The sequence below is a fragment of the Myodes glareolus genome, chromosome 18, assembly GCF_982192425.1.
Source record: "Myodes glareolus chromosome 18, mMyoGla1.1, whole genome shotgun sequence".
Lineage (NCBI taxonomy): Eukaryota > Metazoa > Chordata > Mammalia > Rodentia > Cricetidae > Myodes > Myodes glareolus.
In genome coordinates, this window is record NC_142043.1 from 64,183,834 (window position 1) to 64,203,091 (window position 19,258).

Sequence of the window (19,258 nt, forward strand, 5' to 3'; positions counted from 1 at the left end):
GGCTACTGGCCAATCAGTGTTTTATTAAACCAATACGAGTGACAAATCTTTACAGTGTACAAGAGCATTGTCCCACAACATCCTGCCAATCATCCCATCAGCAGAGCAGAAATAACTATACTCTAGACACACCATGGAAAGGAAAGCTCTCAAAAGCACACTGCTTACCCACACTTCTTTAAGAAAATATTTTCCAAAGCAATGTGACTGTTATTATTCTTTTAATTTTTAAAAAAATTACAATTATTTATTATGTGGGTATGTTTTGGGGGATATGCATGCCATCTCATACATGTAGAGGTCAGATGACAATTGTGGGAGTCAGTTCTCTCTAACATGTGGTATCCAGGATCAAGCTCAAGTCATCTGGCTTATAGGCAAGTGCTTTTACCAGTTGAGCCATCTCGCTGATCCTGAATAATTCTTCTTGATGTGGTTGTCCCCAGGGCCAGAGAAATGGCTCAGGCTACAGACAACAGCATGGGAGCATGGCAATGTGGGTAAAAGATTCTCAAACTGGACCCTTTTTCTCAACAAGGAAACTCAATTGAGCTATCAAAAAAAAAGGTTGAGGAGGGAACCCACCCTACTGTGACATTAGAGCTGATGCTAATTTGCTTTCTGTTGAATATTTAACATGCCATTTGCATAGCAGTCTTAGCAAAATCAATCCTCGTGTTTTATTATTTGGGGATTGAAAAAAAGTTTGCCTCCTAGGAGCCAAAAGTAGAGTCAGCCCTGTAGATTAGAATCAATTCAGCAGATGGAAAATAAAGCTTTGAAACACATTCTGCCTTCCCCGAGCACGTCGTAGGCATTAGTGATAATGGAAGCCCTGCCTGTGCATGGAGGGGCTGCATCTGCCAGACTCCTAACCAGCACACCCAACCTGCCCTGACTGTGCAGGCCTGTGACCTTCATGGTGGAGAAGGGCTGAACCTGGCTCCAGCATCTCCTCACCTTGGACTGGAATGCACAGGACAAACACAGGCACACACAGTGTTCTTTCCCTTGGATTGCTGAAACACAGCCAGCTCAGGCATGAATGCAAACTGACTCTATTTGTCCTTCGGGGCACTGTACCATCTAGTGGTCCAATTTGTGAGAGCTCTCCAAAATTCAGGGAGCACTAGGGGGGGAAAGTTGAAGTTCTGGGTCACCATTTTGTTTCGTTCAGTCACTTCATGTGCCTCCTAACACATTTTAAACAAAAAGATGAATCTGAAAAACTTTAAGATAGTCACTAAGAATGCCATGACTGCTCTCTCAAATACTGTCAGTCCCGTATGCTGAGATGCATTTCATCTCTTTGTTTTTAAAGATTTTATTTTTCATCATTTGTGTATATGTGTATGTATGTGTTTGCATGAGTTGTGTGTATGCCACAGGTCCACATGTGTCCAGGTTCCAGTGGAGGCCAAAAGAGGGTGTCAGACACCCTGGAGCTGAAGTTCCAAGAGATCATGAGCCTACTGATGTGGGTGGGTGCTGGGAACTCGGGTCCTGTCCAGAAGCAGTTCACATTCTTAACCACTGGCTCTTCTCTCCACCCCCCTCATCTCTTAATTTTAAGACAAGAATGAGGGAGATACTAGATCATGCAGTAAAGCACGCCCCAATCCTCTTGCCAGGGACGACACACCTTTGCCATGTGGTGAGTTCACTTTTGCTCTTCCATTTCCTCAATATAAATTCCAGGTCATGTGAGGACTTGTACTTGGCACATCTTGAATGACCATTCATGCTTTCACCTGGCCTGCCCAGAGGCCCATCCGCATTGGCAGGCTAGTGCTGTGGCCCCCAGCAAACCTTTTTGCAAGCTTCTCTCCTCACTTCTGTAGATCAAGGTCAGGAGGAACTGTCAGGATCCGTCCTGAACACGAAGCATCCCAGAACCCCACTAATGTTGTCTCGAGTGCTGGGGCAATTGCAATCATGCCTGCCTTCCAGAAAGTCATTTGAAAGAGAAGGCAGTGTAAGTGATTTGTGAAGCTCAATGATTTAGCTGTTCAAAGGTTGAAGTGGCCTATGAGAGTCTTTGAGACTTCGGCCGCTACCACGGTCCCAGGAGCTGGCCAGAGTGCTGAAGTCAGCAGTCATAGACAATTACATATACACCCACTGGCTGTATATCTCCAACAAAGCCTCCACTTACACACCCTATAGGCCAGCAGTGTAGCCCCAGGACAGGGTCAGGCGCAGCCAGAGAGTTCTCAGCAATGCCAGGCTTAGACTTATGGCATGAGGTATGTAAACAGCTAGTGGAATTTCAGAGTACATAGCATTGGATAATTCCCAGACCTAGGGGAGCTATATTTAGCTTGGGCAAGTTTGGAAAGAGCTCAGGGGAAGTGTGGTGCCATTCAAACAAACATAAATAGAATGGGGATTTGGGGAAAGGCAAACATTTCTTCAGCATCACAAATCTGGCAAGGAAAACCTGCACTGAAAATCCTGGACTGTGGAGTGTGGAGAACCCGGGAATCCAGAGTCCAGAGGGGGAAAGGACCCCACATAAATGGCTCCTACTGAGTTGCCTACGCTCTTCCAGCATCTCTCCCCTGGAAATTTTATTTCAGGCAGATTAAATCTGTCTTTTCCTTTCACTCATGTGTAATTAATGATTCTCCAAAGTCCCCAGTTTATCCCACGCTTATCTTTCTGCTGTTCCCAGGGGGAAAGCAAGAAAGGGGTGCCCAATGGGAAGCCTGCCCTGGTTCTTAGGCAGTGGACGATCCTGGGCCCGCTTCCCCCGCTGGACCCTGTGTCTTGGTTAAGGAGGTAGCAAGGCGGCATGGCTTTTCTCTAGCCTGAGGCTCCACTTCCCTATTAACATAGACACAACACTTGGTCAAAGCTGAAGGAGAAGAAATTTTCTGCTTGGTATATTTTATGGTCCCTTATTATCTCCCATACATGTCCCGTGCTTCTCCAAGGGGCACAGGAGAATGTGTCTAGTGAAAGCATTGGGGAGGGTCCCCCACTTTCCACAGGATGAAGGAGAGATCAGCCTCACACAAGACTCCGTCTGAAGCCACCCCTACCTCAACCTCAAAGGAGGTCTGGACTACTAGGCTTCTTTCCAGCTCTGGAAGCTTCCATGGCCTCTGTGAACTCATTGCCTTTCCCAGAGAGGCCGTTCTTGGATCTGAGTCTCTGCGGTGCTGTCCCGTGACAACTTTACCATGGTGGCTGGGGTAGGAGTGATGGATTTTCCTCCATTCTGCCCTATCTACTGCTCATTATGTGTGGGAGGAGTCTGGGGAGGATAAAATCGATCACTTCCCCCACACCCACTAAACATAACAACAGCTATGGTTTAGTTCTTCCATTGGGTGGGAGAAATCAGAATTGTATGTTGGTAAAGACACAATAGCCACCACAATAAAGGGGAAGGGGTAAAGTGTATATACACATATACATGTATATACATGCATACATATAGAAGTGTGTATATGTGTTTAAAGTGGGAGGATTTCAAAGTCAGGGGAGCCTGCCATCTTAGCAATGTTAAGAGCTATTGGTTTTAGAGGATGTACCCCAATTCCCATCCAAGACATGGAATCTGGTCACAGATAGGGTGCAGGGCTGGAGGCAATGGATCTCTTGCTCATCTAGATTCATGTCATCAACACTCCTAGTGGGACATTCCTTAAGTGACTCCACATGAACCCGAGAGGAGGGCATTTGAGCTTCTTAACCTCACACCCCAGGTCTGGGCTCCTCACTGTAGGACTTGCCCTAGTACCCTAGGCACATCAGAAGCTGAGAGCAAAGTGACTTAAAGGATTGGGTGAGAAGCGGGCACCAGCAATGGCGACCTCTGAGCATCTCCTTAGTACTTATCCTAAACATCACTCACAGCCGCTTCCAGAGAGAGCTGCGGGTTGTAGCTCCAAGAAAGCCCCGGTCCCAAGGCAAGATGGATGGTGAGATGAATGGGCAGACGAGGGAATGCCAGCAACCCAGGCGCATGGAGCAAGCCTCTCTTCTTTCACGAGGAGGCTGACGCAGGTGGCAACCCCAGGCAGACACAAAGCCCAGCAGCGGCTCACCTTGCCAAGCTCCGTGCTGGCCGAGGTTAGAACGGTGGGTCTCTCGTGGGACTGCTCCTCTCGCAAACCCCAGCCCCACTAACCAGCAAGTGCCCTTGAGTAGGAGTCCGGGGCTGATTTGCTGCTCTGTCCGAGGGAACCCCAAGGGCCTTGTGGCTTTAACAGGAAGGAGTCCTCCTCGTTTTAGCTGCAATCGTTTCTTCCTCTCTTCCTGCCAGGGTGATTAAATTAGCAGGCTGTTCTCCTTGGAGAACATGTGTCTACAGTCCCGGGGGGCACTGTCCACTTGCCTGTCTGAGAGATTTGGAGGAGGGAAAGCAAGGGGTGTGTGTGTGTGTGTGTGCCTGTGTCCCTCCCCATCCCTGTCCCTGGGAGGGTCTCTCCCACCTGGGATGGACACCCAGCCAGCAGCAAGGACCACAGGAAGGCGCAACACTGGGGCTCAGCTGCAGGAAGTCTGGCAGGTGGCCGCATACACGCTGCTGCCCATGGTGGCCCCGCTGCTGACGCTGCTGGTGGGATACTTGAGGGGTTTCATGCTACTGTCCCTCTGGATGTTCAAGTGCTCCAGCCTCCAGCGCTCCCAGCTCTTCCGAAACTCCATCTGGACCTTCCGTGGGAAAAAGAAGAGAGAGGGAAGCGAAAGCCATCAGGCAAACCAACTGCCCACAAAATGGCCCTGTTATTATATTAGCAGGAAAGGGAAAAAAATCCGCTGGATTATATTAAGAGACACAAGTCAAGGTCTTCAGGCGCCTAAATTAATATCCCAATAAAATTGTTTATTGTTGTCTCCTGTTTTCTGCCTCTCCTCAGGAGAGAGATGGGCTTGATGACCTAATTGGCCCGTTCTCTCTCTAAAGCCGGTGATTCAGCTAAGTACCTTCTACAATCCATCACAGCGTTGTTTAGCAGAAGAGACTGAGAGCAAGGTAGAGATGCAGGGATGGGGGTAGAACCGGGAGAAGATGGGGTCTCTCTTTATGAAGTGCTCTCACCGTGAGGCTTAGACAAGTGAAAAGGGAAGGCATGCCCAACCCTAACCTCGGTGACACCCTGCAACCCCCAAAGCTCCCTTGGGAGCTTTTGCTTTGTTCTGTCTGGGTCTGAGGTCACTGTTGTTTGTTTTCTGACAGCATACATCTCACTATATAGCCCAGGTTGGTTTCGAACTCTTCACCCTCCTATCTCAGCCCCTTAAATGCTGAGAATTACACGTGTGAACGAGCAAGTTCAGATGCCCCTTAAGGTTTTCACTCAGTTCCTGAACCTCCCAGGGCAGGGAAGGGGTGAAGGAGGCAAGGACTAGACAAGGCCCAGGACTTCTGTGCCCGGCTTTGAACCTATCCCATCCAGGGTAAGTGAAGGGAGCTTAGCTGGGCAATCTGCCCAGGTGAGCTCAGCCAACCAGATCCCCCACTGTGCTGAGCTCAGGCCTTCCCAAGGGGAAGAGGGCTCTCAGAAGGTCAGATGCCGGAAGATCAGATCGCTGGTGCAGAACGGTACACAGAACACTGAGGGGCTCCGAGTCCCTCCAGGGCTGGTGGTAATGCTGGCTCCGTCGCAGTTCTGGGACTGGGATTCCAGAGAGAGCTCTTACAGGCTGCACAGCATGTCCTGAGGGCTGGATCACTCTTCAGGGAGTGTTTCTCATTGTCTGCCTTTCCATCCTTGCCACCAGCCTCTCCATCTAGGAGTGTCTAGGGATTGTGTTCCTTTCAAACCCAAGCCATCAGGAGGGCCGGCAGCCGGCGGCTGTGTACAAGAGGCTCACTGCCAATGCCCCTACCTGCCCCTGAGCAAACACCCCTCCTCTACTCTTCCCATGCCATCCGTCTCGCTAAGCCCAGCCAGATACCCAGGGTGGTCACATGCCATCCCTTAAAAGAACTTCTGTACTGGGTAAAGCTAAGATCACCCAGATCCTGCCTACCAGGGCGCCTTGGTGTCCCAGACAGTGTCGTGGAGCCCAGGCCTAGAGGGTGAGGGAAGGAGGCATAACAGACACTACCTGAGGCTGCCTTGCCTGGCTGGGTTTGTGCAGTGCTGATAGCTGGGGTGGAGACACTGAGCCCAAGGGGCGGGCGCCCTTCTGCCCAGCTGCAGGAAAGCAAATTCCCCACAGTCTTCCACTTGGAATAGAGGGGGGGAAGTTAGTAAACGGAGGCACAGCTTAACCAGTAAGACTTAGAGCACATGATAACCCGATCCTGTCTCCCTTGGCACTTTTTCTGAGCCTCCATGGCGGGCCCCAGTCATCACTTGTCCTCAAGAACCACTCTCTAGGGGCTGCAGAGGATAGGCTGGCCAGTAAATCACCCGCTTCAGAAACCTGAGGTCCTGAGTTCAGATCTCCAGAACCCACATAAAAGACTGGGCAGGGGGAGCTGGAGAGATGTTCCAGCAGTTAAAAGCACTGACTGCTCTTCCAGAGGACCCGAGTTCAATTCCCAGCAACCATACGTGGCTCACGACCATCTGTAACTCCATTTCCAGGGGATCCAGTGCCTTCTTCTGGCCTCCACGGGCACACAGACATACACATGGGTAAAACATTCATACACTTAAAACAAAACTAAATCTTAAAAACAAGTTGAGCATGTTGGCTCAGATTTATAAACCCAGCACTGGATGGGGGTGGTGGGCGGGACAGGCTGATCCCTGGGGCTTTAACAAGTTTATGAACTCCAGATCAGCATTGTCTCAAAAGCAAGGTGGTGGGTGTCCGAGGAAGACACTTGGCACAGATGTCTGGCACTGGCCTTCACACGCTTGTGCACACGCACATATCCACACACCCAAAACGAAACGCCATTTTGGTTCCCTTCCTTGTTAACCCTGGGAAGCAGCCACCACTCCTCAAGTAAAGTGGAGGCAGCCGAGGAGAAGAACGTTATTTCCCCAGGAATTATAAAGATTTCCCCAGGGCTCAGTCAGGATTAGAACCCAGGTCTAGTCTGACTCCACTGCCCTCATCAAACCTCTGGCTTCCTGTCTTCCACAGTGCTAGAGGCCCAGCTGGTCTCCGGCTGCGTCTCCTCCCACTTAGCAGAGAGTACCTGACAGGAAGGCTGCGGCTTCCTGCTCTGAGCACCCACACTCCCAGCACAGTGCTCAGCCCACAGCAGGCACTCACTGCAGGCTGCTTCTGTGAGTCCAATGAACGACCGCTCAACCAGTGAATGGGCCTCTGATGTGAGGTCCTCTCACTGATCAGTTAGAGAAATGAAAAAAACAATGACCCTGGGGCTGGTGAGATGGCTCAGTGGGCAAAGGCATTTGCCACCAAGCCTGATGACCTGAAGTGGATCCCCGGAACCCACATGGAAGAGGGAGAGAATCGACTCCCCCAAGTTGTTCTCTGGCTTTCACCTGAGCTCGGTGGCACACAGAGCCTGCACCCCAATGAATGAATGGTTAAAAGGAAGTAAACGAATAAACGGCCGGGCGTGGCATCGGCACCGTCCACTGTTAACCCTTCCCTGCCCTCTGACCATTGATACCCAAGATCTTTCCTCGACTAAATGCCAAATCAAGCTCAGGCTTTGGTGAATCTTTCTTATCTCCACTGACCCTTGGGTAGAAGAGGCGAAGAAGACAAGGTGGCTAACCTGAGCTCACACAGCTTAGCTGTGCAGAACAGGCTGAGCACTCATGGCTCCTGAGCGACTTCACTGTGGCCCTCAGACACCAGCTGCAGTAAGCCCAATCCCAGTCCTCCCTAGACTCCCTCCCCACCGACCGGCAGCTGGTGCAGGCCTTGACAGCCACATGAGACCAATGTTCAAGCCATCTTCTCAGGTCACAAGTACCTGGCATTGCCATGGCAACTCCTGGATCTGAAGAACAGCTCTTGTGGGCAGAGGCCACAAGAGTGGCTGGGGTACATGTGCGTGAAATCACTTTGCAATAAATCAGGTGTGCCCAACCTGTAGCCTAAGGGCTGCATGCATATTAGGACAGCGGCAAATGTGGCCCAAATCATTTGTGGATGGCAGTGGCATAAGGCAAGGTCAAAAGGTCAGACAACCCTGCTCGAAATAGTCAATTAACCCTTTAACACCAGGTTGGGTCTTCCCTAAGCCCTTATTTCATTAGGGGGGTGTGTGTGTGTGTGTGTGTGTGTGTGTGTGTGTGTGTGTGTGTGGTGTGTGTGTGTGTGTTGGGGACACAGAATAGAATATAAAGGCAAGATATCACCTCAATTTTAGCCACAGTTGGGGAACTGGAAGTTTTGACTAGAAAGGCTGAAGAGAACCCGCACTGCATAGCCCCACACCAGCCAATGGCAGCAACCCCAGCAGGGTCCCTACCATCCCTCTGCAGCCCTTACCTCATTGTTGACAAAGCAGTACAAGATGGCCACCATCAGGCCCTGCAAACAAGAGGTGTGTTAGCAGGAAGAGAGCCAAAAGGAGGTACATGGGCAACTAGCCCCTGGGGCCCTTCTCAAATCAGGCAGCCCAGGCTGGCTTGGGAATAGGCATAAAAAATTTTTCTTAATTTTCCAAAATAAATTTATATATATATATATATATATGTGTGTGTGTGTGTGTGTCTGTGTGTGTCTGTGTGTGTGTGTCTGTGTGTGTGTCTGTGTGTGTGTATGTACATATGTGTATGTGTGTGTGTGCACGCTTTGTCTGCATGTATGTCTGTATACAACATGGCTCGTGCCCCCAGAGGCAAGAAGAGGGTGTCAGATCCTCTAAGACTGGAGTAACAGGTAGTTGTGAGCTACCACATGGCTGCTGGGAGCCAAACTCAGGTCCTTTGCCAGCATAGCTCTTAACAACTGAGCCATCTCTCCAGTCTCAAACAAGGTTGGTTTGTTTCTTTCTTTCTTTTGTTTTGTTTTATTTTTTTATTTCCTTTCAGGAAACAGGAGGCTAAGAAAGTTCCACCACTTCTTAAGGAGGCTAGACCAGATAAAACATGAAGAACTCGCCTACCCCAGCCAATTGCTGAACTTAGGTCCCAATGGCCCACAGCTAGGCAGATGGGCTCTGTGTGTGTGTTTGTGTGTGTGTGTGTGTGTGTGTGTGTGTGTGTGTGTGTGTGAGAGAGAGAGAGAGAGAGAGAGAGAGAGAGAGAGAGAGAGACATAATGTGTGTGCAGAAGCCCCTGGAGGCCAGAAAAGGATGTCTAATCCCTTGGAACTGGAGTAACAGGCAATTGTATAACACATGAATGCTAGGAACCAAACCGAGTCCTATGCAAGAACAGCAAGTGCTCTTAACTGCTGAGTCATCTCTAGCCACAGTTTCTTATAGTTTGCACCCATGCTGCACCTCTAATGCTAGTGAGGAGGACTGATAGCTTGCTTGAACCTGTGTGACCCTGTGTTGTGTGACTAGTTCTTCTGAGTTGAGATAGTTCTTCCTAGAAGGAAGGAAGAAACTCATAAGACCCAGGAAGCTCATAGAATTTGCAAGACTCAGAAAGTTCAGAGAGTTACAGACCCTTCCATGGGGTTACATGAGCAGTTTCTGGGGAAGAGGGTGTGGAGGTTTGAAAGAAAATGGCTCCCAAAGGGAGTGAGTGACACTATTAGGAGGTGTGACTTTGTGGAAGTAGGTATGGCCTTGGAGGAAGTGTGTCACTGTGGAGGTGGGCTTGAGGTCTCATATATGCTCAAGCCACACCCAGTGACTCAGACCACTTGCTGTTGGCTGTGAGTCAAGATGTAAGAACTCTCAGCTCCTTTCCTAGCAGCGGGTCTGCCTGCACACCGCCATGTCTCACCATGGTGATAAGGGACCTCTGAACTGTAAGCAAGCCACCACAATTAAAGGTTTTTCTTCCTAAGAGTTGCCATGGTCGTGGTGGCTCTTCACAGCAATAGAACCCTGACTAAAACAAGGAGACTCTCCTCCATGGAGCTGCCTGCAAACTGTGCAGGGAGCTCCAGGGACGCGCATCTTTGTAAGTCATCATTCATGCCGGGGTGGGCTTCTCAATGACACAGCTGCCTTCCGGCTGCCCATGGTCCTGTATCCACCCCAATAAGGTCATTGGTTCACCAACTGGACTCGAGTGGCATCATTTCCCTGGTCACCTGTCACGACTCAGCTGGAGTGAATAGACATCTGTCCGTGTCTTTCTAGGGAAGTCACACAACACCTTGGAAATCTTGTTTTAACATCTCCAGGCCTCAGTTTCCAGTTATGTCAAGTAGGGACAATCTCACAACTGTAGGTCCTGGGAGGGTTGAATGCATTGTGTGTATAAATTGCCTGGCAGGATGCTAGTGAATGGCAGCACCTCTCTCTAGATGCCCAGGTTCGTATCTTGGAAGGCTTCTTGTCCTACAGGCTTACAGAGAAGACTGGCCTCTATGTCTGAATACCTGGGGACACTCGCTCTGGCTCTGCTCCCACCGTGTGACTCGGGGCCGGATTGTTCTCCCAGATCTCATCTCCACGTTCATCTTCCCCACCCCCTCCCTCACTTTGAAGTGAAGTTCATCTTCACTCCATCCCACTGTGCCCGCCCCTCCCTCACTTTGGGACATCCCAGACAAGTTCCCTCAGCTGTGAGTCACCTGGAAGGAAGTGAAGGAGAGCTCCGTGAACAGTTTGATGAAGCGTAGGGTTCCTCGGGCATGTTCATCCATCACAAAGGCAAAGATGACCTCATGGGTCCCCAGGAGGGGGATGAGCGTCAGAGTGGACTTGGCAAGTCTGGAGACAGGGCAAGACCGCTTGTGTCATTCAGGCACACTGCACAGACTGCTCTTTCTCTTTGTGCCCACCCCCTCTGCTATCTGAGTCATGAACACTCTTCACTGAAAATGCCCTGGACAGGGTGCCTTGGTGTGTGTGTGGGGGGGGGGCACGGTGCAGAGGTCAAGATTCCAGAAGCTCAGAAGCTGCTAAGAATAGAGAGAAAAGTTTAGGGATTGCACACCAGGCTTGGGTGGGAAAAGAGGGATACACAGGGCTCCAAACAGAGTGCCCCAGAGTTTCTCTCTGGTGGAAGAGAAGGCCTAGGGTACCCCTGCAGCCAACTTGATTAAGGTACCTGCATTTGATGTCAGTCTTGCACATGAGATTAGCCTTCAGTTTGGATACCACAATGCAGATGACCCGGATGAAGATGAGAAAGTTGACCTGCAGGGCATATCGACAGAAGGCTAGGACTATTCACCTTCCCCAAGTCATTAGCCTGGCCCCAGGCCAGGTCCACCAGCTTCCATTTCAGTGCCCAACTCTGTCACTCACCCCAATAGCAAAGAGAATGGGCAGTCGGATGATGAGCCAATAGTTCATGTTGGAGTTTCTGGTCCAGCAGCTAGGGAGGGAGAGAGAGGCACACAAGGCATCCAGCTGGGCACTCAGAGGCCCCAGTGGCTAGTGCAGGACAAAGGTACAAGTGTACGAGGCCAAGGGAAGTGCTCCACCCACCCACAGATGCATGTGGAGTCCTGCAAGGGCATCACACACCCCATACAGAGTCACACACAGAGAGACCCATGCCTCTCCCCCATCTTTGCGGACTTCTGCAAGCAGTCACATGCACACCCGGCATCGTACACAAAACAACAGCTATTCACTCTGATGCTCATAAAAGCCATCAGGACGGTACCACACACTACAAAAGCCAGCAATATTGATCATTATACCATCCCAGGGTAGGTTCAGGGAGTAGAGATCAGAGACTGAATTCACAGGCTAAACTCCTGCTGATCCCACGGATCTTCCCAAACAAGTAGTAAGCTTGTGCTCCAGGGTTCAGGAATCCCATAGATTATAAGGACGAGACCCCAGCACACCACTGTCCCGCAGCAGGACACTCACCCCTCATCCTCATAGAGGTATTTGACCACGCCCCAGGGGATGACAAAGAGCAGAGGAACACCTAGAGGAGGAGGGAAGAAGAGACAAAGGGGAGAGAGGAGCTGGCAGGACAGAGCGGCTGCCACAGTGCCCAGGTCCTCTTCACACCCCAGACCCCTCACACCTCCAGCACCTCTACCTTCCCGGCCCTACAACCGTGCTTGTGAGAATGGAGGTGAAGGGTTTCACACGCATGCTCCATATTCTTCCTGACAGAGTTCTTCATAAGCCAGCCTCTCCTCTGTGCCAAGTGCCTTGCCGGGATTTGTCTCTAGAATCTTGGCTGTGAGACCCCAGGACAAGCACTCAAGTAGCAACAGATCAGTACAGTGGGGTGGGGAGGACATGAGGGATGAAGAGGGGACCAGAAAGTCTCTGATGCTCCGTCCTCCTTTTTATCCGCCCATATGCCCATCTCAGTTCACTCCTTCAGGTCCCAGAAGTCCCTTCAGGTGTTCGTTCCCTTCCCCATGCACCTGTTTGAGATCTAGAAGAGAGACAAGACCTGTCCCATTTACACAGAGGCCTATGCAATCAACAATTGCAGACATAAGACTTCCCAGTGAGTGCTAGGGTTTAGATAAGCATCAGTGTAACACTGGTAGGCGGTGGAGTCTTCAGAATACAGGGCCTGTGGGCAGTCCTTCCAAGAGGAGATTTTTTTCTTCCTGGCATGAAGGGGACTATTTACTCATCCATATGTACCCCAACACTGCAATGTGGCACCCCCACAAGAGGCCCAAAGAAATCTATCTGACTAATCTTTGACTTGAATCTAGAGAATGGTGATCTTATAAATAACCCTGTTCTCTTTATGATAACAACTATCACAGGTATTATATTATAGCAATGCAAAGTTAACTAATACAGCTCATAGATAGCCACTTAGATGGTTCCCAGTGATTATGACCTCTTGGTATTGATCTTCTTGTTGTTGTTGAGACAGGGTCTCAAGTAGTCCAAACTGGCCTCAAACTTGTTATTAGAAAGTCAAAGATGACCTTGAACTTCTGATCTTCCTCCACCCACTTCCTAAGTACTAGGATGAAAGACTTGTGGTTCGTGTTGCTCTCTCTCTTTCTCTCTCTCTTCTTTTCACTATCTCTGTCTCCATTTAGTTAGGGGAGGAGAAAGAAGGGTAGCTGTCATGCCAAAAGTGTTTACTGACATCCTACAGAGAGTTCCCTACACCCAGGAATGGAAGGCTCCTGGCCACGGCTCCATGAGTGAGTTTGGAGATGGATTCTCCAGTCAAGCCCTGGATGACAGCAACTCTGATTGACAGACAGATCCAACTAGACATTCTGAGTCAGTGACGCACAGCCACGTTGAACTCAAGACTTTTGAGTCCAGAAACTGTGAGATAGTAGTTTGTGTCTCTAAGCAGCAAAGTTCAGAGAACAATGTTAGATAGCAATGGAAAAGCAATCTGGCTGGTTTCTAAGGTCTACACAATGGACTCCCCGGAGTTCAGTCTGTGCTTGTTAACTGGCAGGTGGGCTGTCCGCCTTCTCAGGGCAGATGAGGAGATGGACAGGAGGAAAGGACACAGGTAGGTGCAGATTCTGGGGCTGTAAGCCTACCCCACTCCAGCCACCCTCAGGCTTCCTGAATCAATATTCTCATCACCTGCCTCCACCTATGCCTAGCTCAAGCTGGTCACGTGGATGCCTGAAGTCGGTCACAAGGTGCACATTGAAGTGTGTGGACACAGGTTTCATGTGTGTGGTGGAGGGTCTATGCACGTACATGTGTGGCTTGGGGTCATCTCTCCCAGGTGTACATTTCCAGGGCAGAACCACTTCATAACCTTTCCAAATGCCGTCATCGGTGTCCTTAACTCATTGATGTCCACACAGTCACAGCTACTGAGCAACTTGTGTGTCTGGATCACTGTACTGGCCCATGATTCAGAGAGTGGAGGGGAGGGGAGGGGAGCGGAGGAGAAAAAGGGAGGGGAGGGGACCTAACAATGGACCAGTTGGCCAGCAATCATCAGACCTCCCTGTTGGTCCATTTATTAATTTTACTATTACTATTGTTTAAAAAGTTTAATTACATTCAGTGTGTGTGTGTGTGTGTGTGTGTCTTTGTGTGTGTGTGGTATCCATCTCTATCTATGCCCAAGGGTGTGTGTATAAAAGCATACATACCCATGCATGTGAGGGCCAAAGGACAACCTCAGATGTCATTCCTAAGGATCTGTCTACTTTGTTTTCTGAGACAGGGTCTCTTGCTGGAACCTGGGGTTTACCAATTAGGTTAAATTGATTGGCTAGTAAGTCCTGGGCATGCACCTGTTTCTGTCTCTGCAGTGCTGGAGCTACAAATGTATGTCACAACTTTTTTATGTGGGTTCTGGGGAATCAAACTCCTGTCCTCATGATTATTCATGAGCACTTTGATCAAGTGAGCTATCCCCACCCTATTCATTTTTACACAAACTAGCCATTCCAACATCTATGATACTTTATAAACAGGCGTTCATTGGACTAAACAAATAATGGGATACCCTAGGAGGGCCTGGGGCATAGCATAGACCATGCCCCATAGAATATGCCCAGTAGGAATGGAATAGCTGTATCAATGAGAGAAGGGAAGCTCTCTAGACAAGACCATGCAATTTCTTAGGCCATACATGTACAGAAATTTCAGACTGAAAGTCCTCCATCAGTTATTGGTCTTTCTCTCTGAGACCTCACTCCAGAATGAGCTGGCTCATGTCACCAGCCAGCCCTAATGAGCTTCATCCATTCACTAACATCTGGTGAACAAGGGCCTTGTAAAGAAACAGGGGCACGGCTCTGCCAGCCAAGGTGACATATCCTCACAGGCTCTAGTGCTCTAAGACGAGCCAGGGGAGAAAGGTCAACCAGATGCACAGAACAGGTCCTGGGATACCATGCCTTCCCACCATCACTTCTCGCCCTTCTGAGGATGACCAATTACACATAGATGGCCGCACAAGTTGATAGACCTTTTAAGGACTTCCCCAATTCTACCAATCTTACTTTTAGTTCAGCTGAGCAGAAAGCAAGAAGTTTTCTGTCTATCCCAACTTGGGCTAGGCCTCCTGACATAGTCCTAGAGCACACAGGTCTCTGTGACTCTTCTTTTCTCTCTGATCCTGTATCTCCCCACCCCAGTTTCTCAATATAAGATGTTCTGATTGGCGATGATGTCCCTGAAGGTCCTGAACCCTGAGCTGGAGTAGGCAAGAAAGACCTAGCACCCTTCCCCCGTTCCGTTCTTTGAGACCTCCAGAGTACCATATGTCTCCACTGACCCCTACCAACTCCCTGCTTTTCTGAACACATCCCTTTGATTGGTCCTGCCCTTAGGTTGCTATGGTGACAGATACAAACAGCACTGATGTTATTTCCCAGAATGGACAGACGCGATCGTCTCCCACACAGAGGAAGCCCTTCCCTGAGTTCTCCTCAATGGCCTGTTCCTGCACCCACCCCTAGGGAGCATCAGGACACTCCAGATGCCCCACCTGATGGGTTTGCCTGACAGGATAAAGAGGTCTAGGAAGGAAGGAAGGAAGGATCGCGTAGGATGGACTGGGTCTCAGAGGAGGAGGAAAAGGGACTGTCGCGACCTCTGTATGCCTAAGCCAGGGCCACTTTTACCTAAGCCTGCTCAGCAGAACCAAAAGTGGCCTGGGGAGAAAAGCAGAGACCAAGACCTATGTTTGGCAAGTAGACAAGTCCCCGAGTCAGGAAGCCAGCTGCCTCTTGTGACCCAGTGTCTGCTCTGTTTCTAAGGGCCTGTTGCTGTCTGCGTCTTATGGACCTTAATACTTTGGTTCTACTAAGCCCCCATTAGAGCTCCTATCCCTGAGGTGGCTGAGGAGCACCCGAAGAAATAAGCAGGGTGCAAGGAGAGCGCAGAGGGGCTGAGAGGACCCGAGAGCAGGGCCCTAAGGGGCTGGAAACCTGACACAGCTTCCTGGAGGGTGTAGGGTGACAACCTACATGCGAAGAGGATGCTCTCAGCACCAAGCAACATTTTGGAAGGGCTGCTGCAGGACCAGGATGGGAGAGAACAGTTTGCCTTGACTGAGCTGAGAAGTGTCTGGAAGGCAAGGCTGGGAGAGGTCAGAATAGCTCTAGGGACTACAGGTTTGGCATGAGGAAGAAAGCTCTGGAACTTCAGGAGGCGATCAAGGAGGGCTGACCACAGGCCTGTCCTCTGTTATGCCCCAGCTAGGGGTACTTGCTGCTCCCTCTATGCGAGGTGTCCCCACCTGTCTCCCTGACACTGCAGGGCTCCAACCCACCCACCCCACCCCACCCATCCTCCCCTCAACTGCAATCCTTCCTACCCTCCATGTGGCTCCCATGTGGCGAGAGGTAGAAGCACAACCGGAAATGTTCCAGCAAAAAAAAAGGGCACAATGGTTCTCAGTAGACTTTTTTTGGCTAGAACATTTCCAGCCGGGCTCCAGGCACATTCGCAGTCTACCGCTTTCCTCTGCTGCTCACCACTCCCGACTTCCCATTGTCGTGGCAATGGCATCCTATGTCAGCCCATACCCTGCTCATCCCCCGCCCACCGCGAGGCCCAGGATGCGGCATCTCCCACAGGACCTCAAGCTGCCCTGCACTGGGTATGAAACGCTCTGGGGACAATGTCCTGACTTCTGATGGTGTGGTGGCAGGATTAAGGGTCAGGTAAGGCAATATTTGGCCATATGAGAGTGGAAGCATCTATTAAGAAAGGAGATTTATTTTTTTTAAGGGAGGGTTCCACCCCTTGCTGCGGGTACCCATGGAGGTGGGGAGGTGAACAACAGTAGGCCTTACCCCAGCCTATGCTCAGGTACAGCTTGAAGACACACTGCTCCGAGAACACGGAGAAGGCCAGCAGCGTGTAGAGGTACACGCCCTCCACCAGCAGCCAGTAGTAATTGGCCGCCACGCAGTACTGCATGAGGAGGAACACCAGCCGGCAGCTCAGAGAGTCCTAAGGACAGAGAAGGGTCCCATGGGGACAGCAGCCCTGCTTCCCGCCCCACCTGCCGCTCCTCACCGTCCTGTCCTAGCATGGTTAACATGGAATAGAAGGGTTTTCATATGGCCAGGGCCTCTACGGAGGAGACTCTCTGCTTTAGGTCCTCAACCCCCGCCCCATCCTAAGAAGAAAGCACCTGCTACTGCCCCCATGCTGGGAGGAGAACTGAGTCCTGGAGAAGCTATGGATCTGAATTTAAATACAATTGTGGTAGGGCTGGGATGCAAACTGGGGCCTGCATTCAGAGAAACCTGTGTCCAAATGAATTCCCTAGGGCAGAATCTCTTACCTTGGATTCACTTGTCCCAGGAGGACTGCATCTTCCATCAGACTAGGTTTCCCCAAGGTGGACTGCCTCCTCTACCAGACTAGGATTTTCTCAAGGTAGACTGCCTCCTCCATCAGACTAGAGGCTCTCCTTAGTGGACTGCCTCCTCTACCAGACTAGGATTTTCTCAAGGTGGACTTTCTCTTCCATCAGACTAGGGGCTCTGTGTGTTGGGCTGTCTTTCTCATCAAACTAGGCAGCTCCAGGTAGACTGCCTTCTCCCATCAGACTAGGGGCTCCCTATGGTATATTACCTCTCCCATCAGACTAGGAGTTTCCCAAGGTAGAGTGCCTCTCCCATCATCCAGGGACTCCCTGAGGGCTACTTCTGTTCTCACCATCCCAGGCTTCTGCAGTGAACCCCTTTGCCAGTGTCCTCCCCAGGCTCCCCGGTCACACTACAGACCTGGTAGGAGAGGAGCCCATCCCACTGGTGCTGCTGGGCAGCCGTGCTGTACATCCACTTGAGGACGGCATCCTTGATGAAGACAGACAGTGCTCGGAGGATGAAGGATGCGAACAGGTTCAGGTGAATGTAGTTCCGGGTGCAGTGCAAGTGTCTGAGGGAGAAAGCAGGGCCCCTCCCTGGCAAGATGGACAGCACTGGCTCCCAGGCCAGCCCACACACACACGTCAGGCGCATGTGCCTCTCTGGGACTATGGTGACGGCTTCCTCCCTCTGAGAATGCCTTTTTTCCTCACAACCTTGAAAGTCCCGGAAGAGCTGCCTAAGAGGCCCTCAACCAAGCAATCACTACCTGTTTCTTACCCATACTCTGTCCTTGCGGCAGTACCTTCTCTTAGGCAGTTACTTGTAACCAAAACACTACGTACATTGTAACCAAAGCAATGTCTGTGTCAGATCAGTTCAGGACCTGACACTTCTGGACTGTTCTCTGGGGCAGAGTGTGTCTAGGCACACGGTAGAAATGTAAAAGGAATTGGGTGCCATGTCAGTACACTCCCAGGTGAAAATGTGTAGCGGGGCAGGACTGCGGAGGTGGCTCAGTGGGTCAGAGTGTTCGCTGCGCAAGCATGAGGTCCTCAGTTCAGACCCCAGCGCTCATGTGGAAAATCAAGTGTGCACCCCTGTAACCTCAGTGCTGGGGTGGGGGTGGGGCATAGAGACCAGAAGAGGGCTGGGGTTTGCTGGCTTCCGAGCCAGCCCAGCTCCAGGCTCAGTGAGAGACTCTGTTCTCAAGAGGAGAAGGTGACAGTGACTGAGAGGGACGGCCAATGGTTTTCCCTGGCTTCCACATGCTTGGTATGTAAGCCATGCGGAGAGCATGTACACGTGAACATGTGAGCACACACTCATGCACGCGCACACACACACACACACACACACACACACACGTGTGACAAACTGGAAGTCTGAGGGCACTTCATCTGCTAAAAGGCTATCTCCCAAGCAAAAGCTAATATCATTCCTCACAGAGGATCCTGACAACTATTTCCTCTACAACCGGCAGTCCCGCGAGGATGTCGCTATTGTAGCCTCTAATAATGACTGCCCTAGAGATCTCACCGCTACAACAGGGCCACGGAAGAGGTGAACCAGAACTGGTTATGGCTTATATACGAGCATTTTCGGAGGAACCCCACAACAGTGTACGGATGAACCATAGCAACTGAAGAGTCTGGCAAGATTGCTGACGGCTTCCCTGACACATTCTAGCAATATGCAATAAAAAGAAATTGAAGATCCATTCGGAAGATTCTATTTGGTTTCCTGAAAATATCTCTAACAAGAGGATGGGTAAGATCATTATGGGCGACTTAATAAAATTGGCTTAAAATTATTAGAGAAGTCTTAAATTAGTGGGAAATACATAGTCGCACCATACTTAGGAACAGAAATGCCACTGAAACGGTCCCATGTAAAATAATGAATTCAGAGTGGCTGTAATAAAATGCCAACTTTTTTTCATGGTACTTAGAAAATTTACAAAGAATAGCCAAAAGTCAAGAGAAGTGTAGATAGTCACAAAGAACCATCAAGTGGCCTTTCCAGTAAT

At 50.3% G+C, this 19,258-nt stretch overlaps 1 protein-coding gene across 1 annotated transcript in view; it reads right to left on the reverse strand.

The window, feature by feature from the left end:
- Positions 1–4,350: 4,350 nt before the first annotated feature.
- Glp1r (glucagon like peptide 1 receptor) overlaps positions 4,351–19,258 on the reverse strand; it is a 36,408-nt gene continuing 21,500 nt past the window's right edge. Inside the window, exons 6-13 of the mRNA XM_048451278.3 lie at positions 17,647–17,800; positions 16,705–16,864; positions 11,855–11,915; positions 11,279–11,348; positions 11,079–11,167; positions 10,600–10,738; positions 8,389–8,430; positions 4,351–4,665 (exon numbers count right to left, since the gene is read on the reverse strand). Coding sequence (XP_048307235.1) covers positions 4,498–4,665; positions 8,389–8,430; positions 10,600–10,738; positions 11,079–11,167; positions 11,279–11,348; positions 11,855–11,915; positions 16,705–16,864; positions 17,647–17,800 — 883 coding nt within the window. The 3' untranslated portion in view covers positions 4,351–4,497. The remainder of the gene's footprint in view (positions 4,666–8,388; positions 8,431–10,599; positions 10,739–11,078; positions 11,168–11,278; positions 11,349–11,854; positions 11,916–16,704; positions 16,865–17,646; positions 17,801–19,258) is intronic.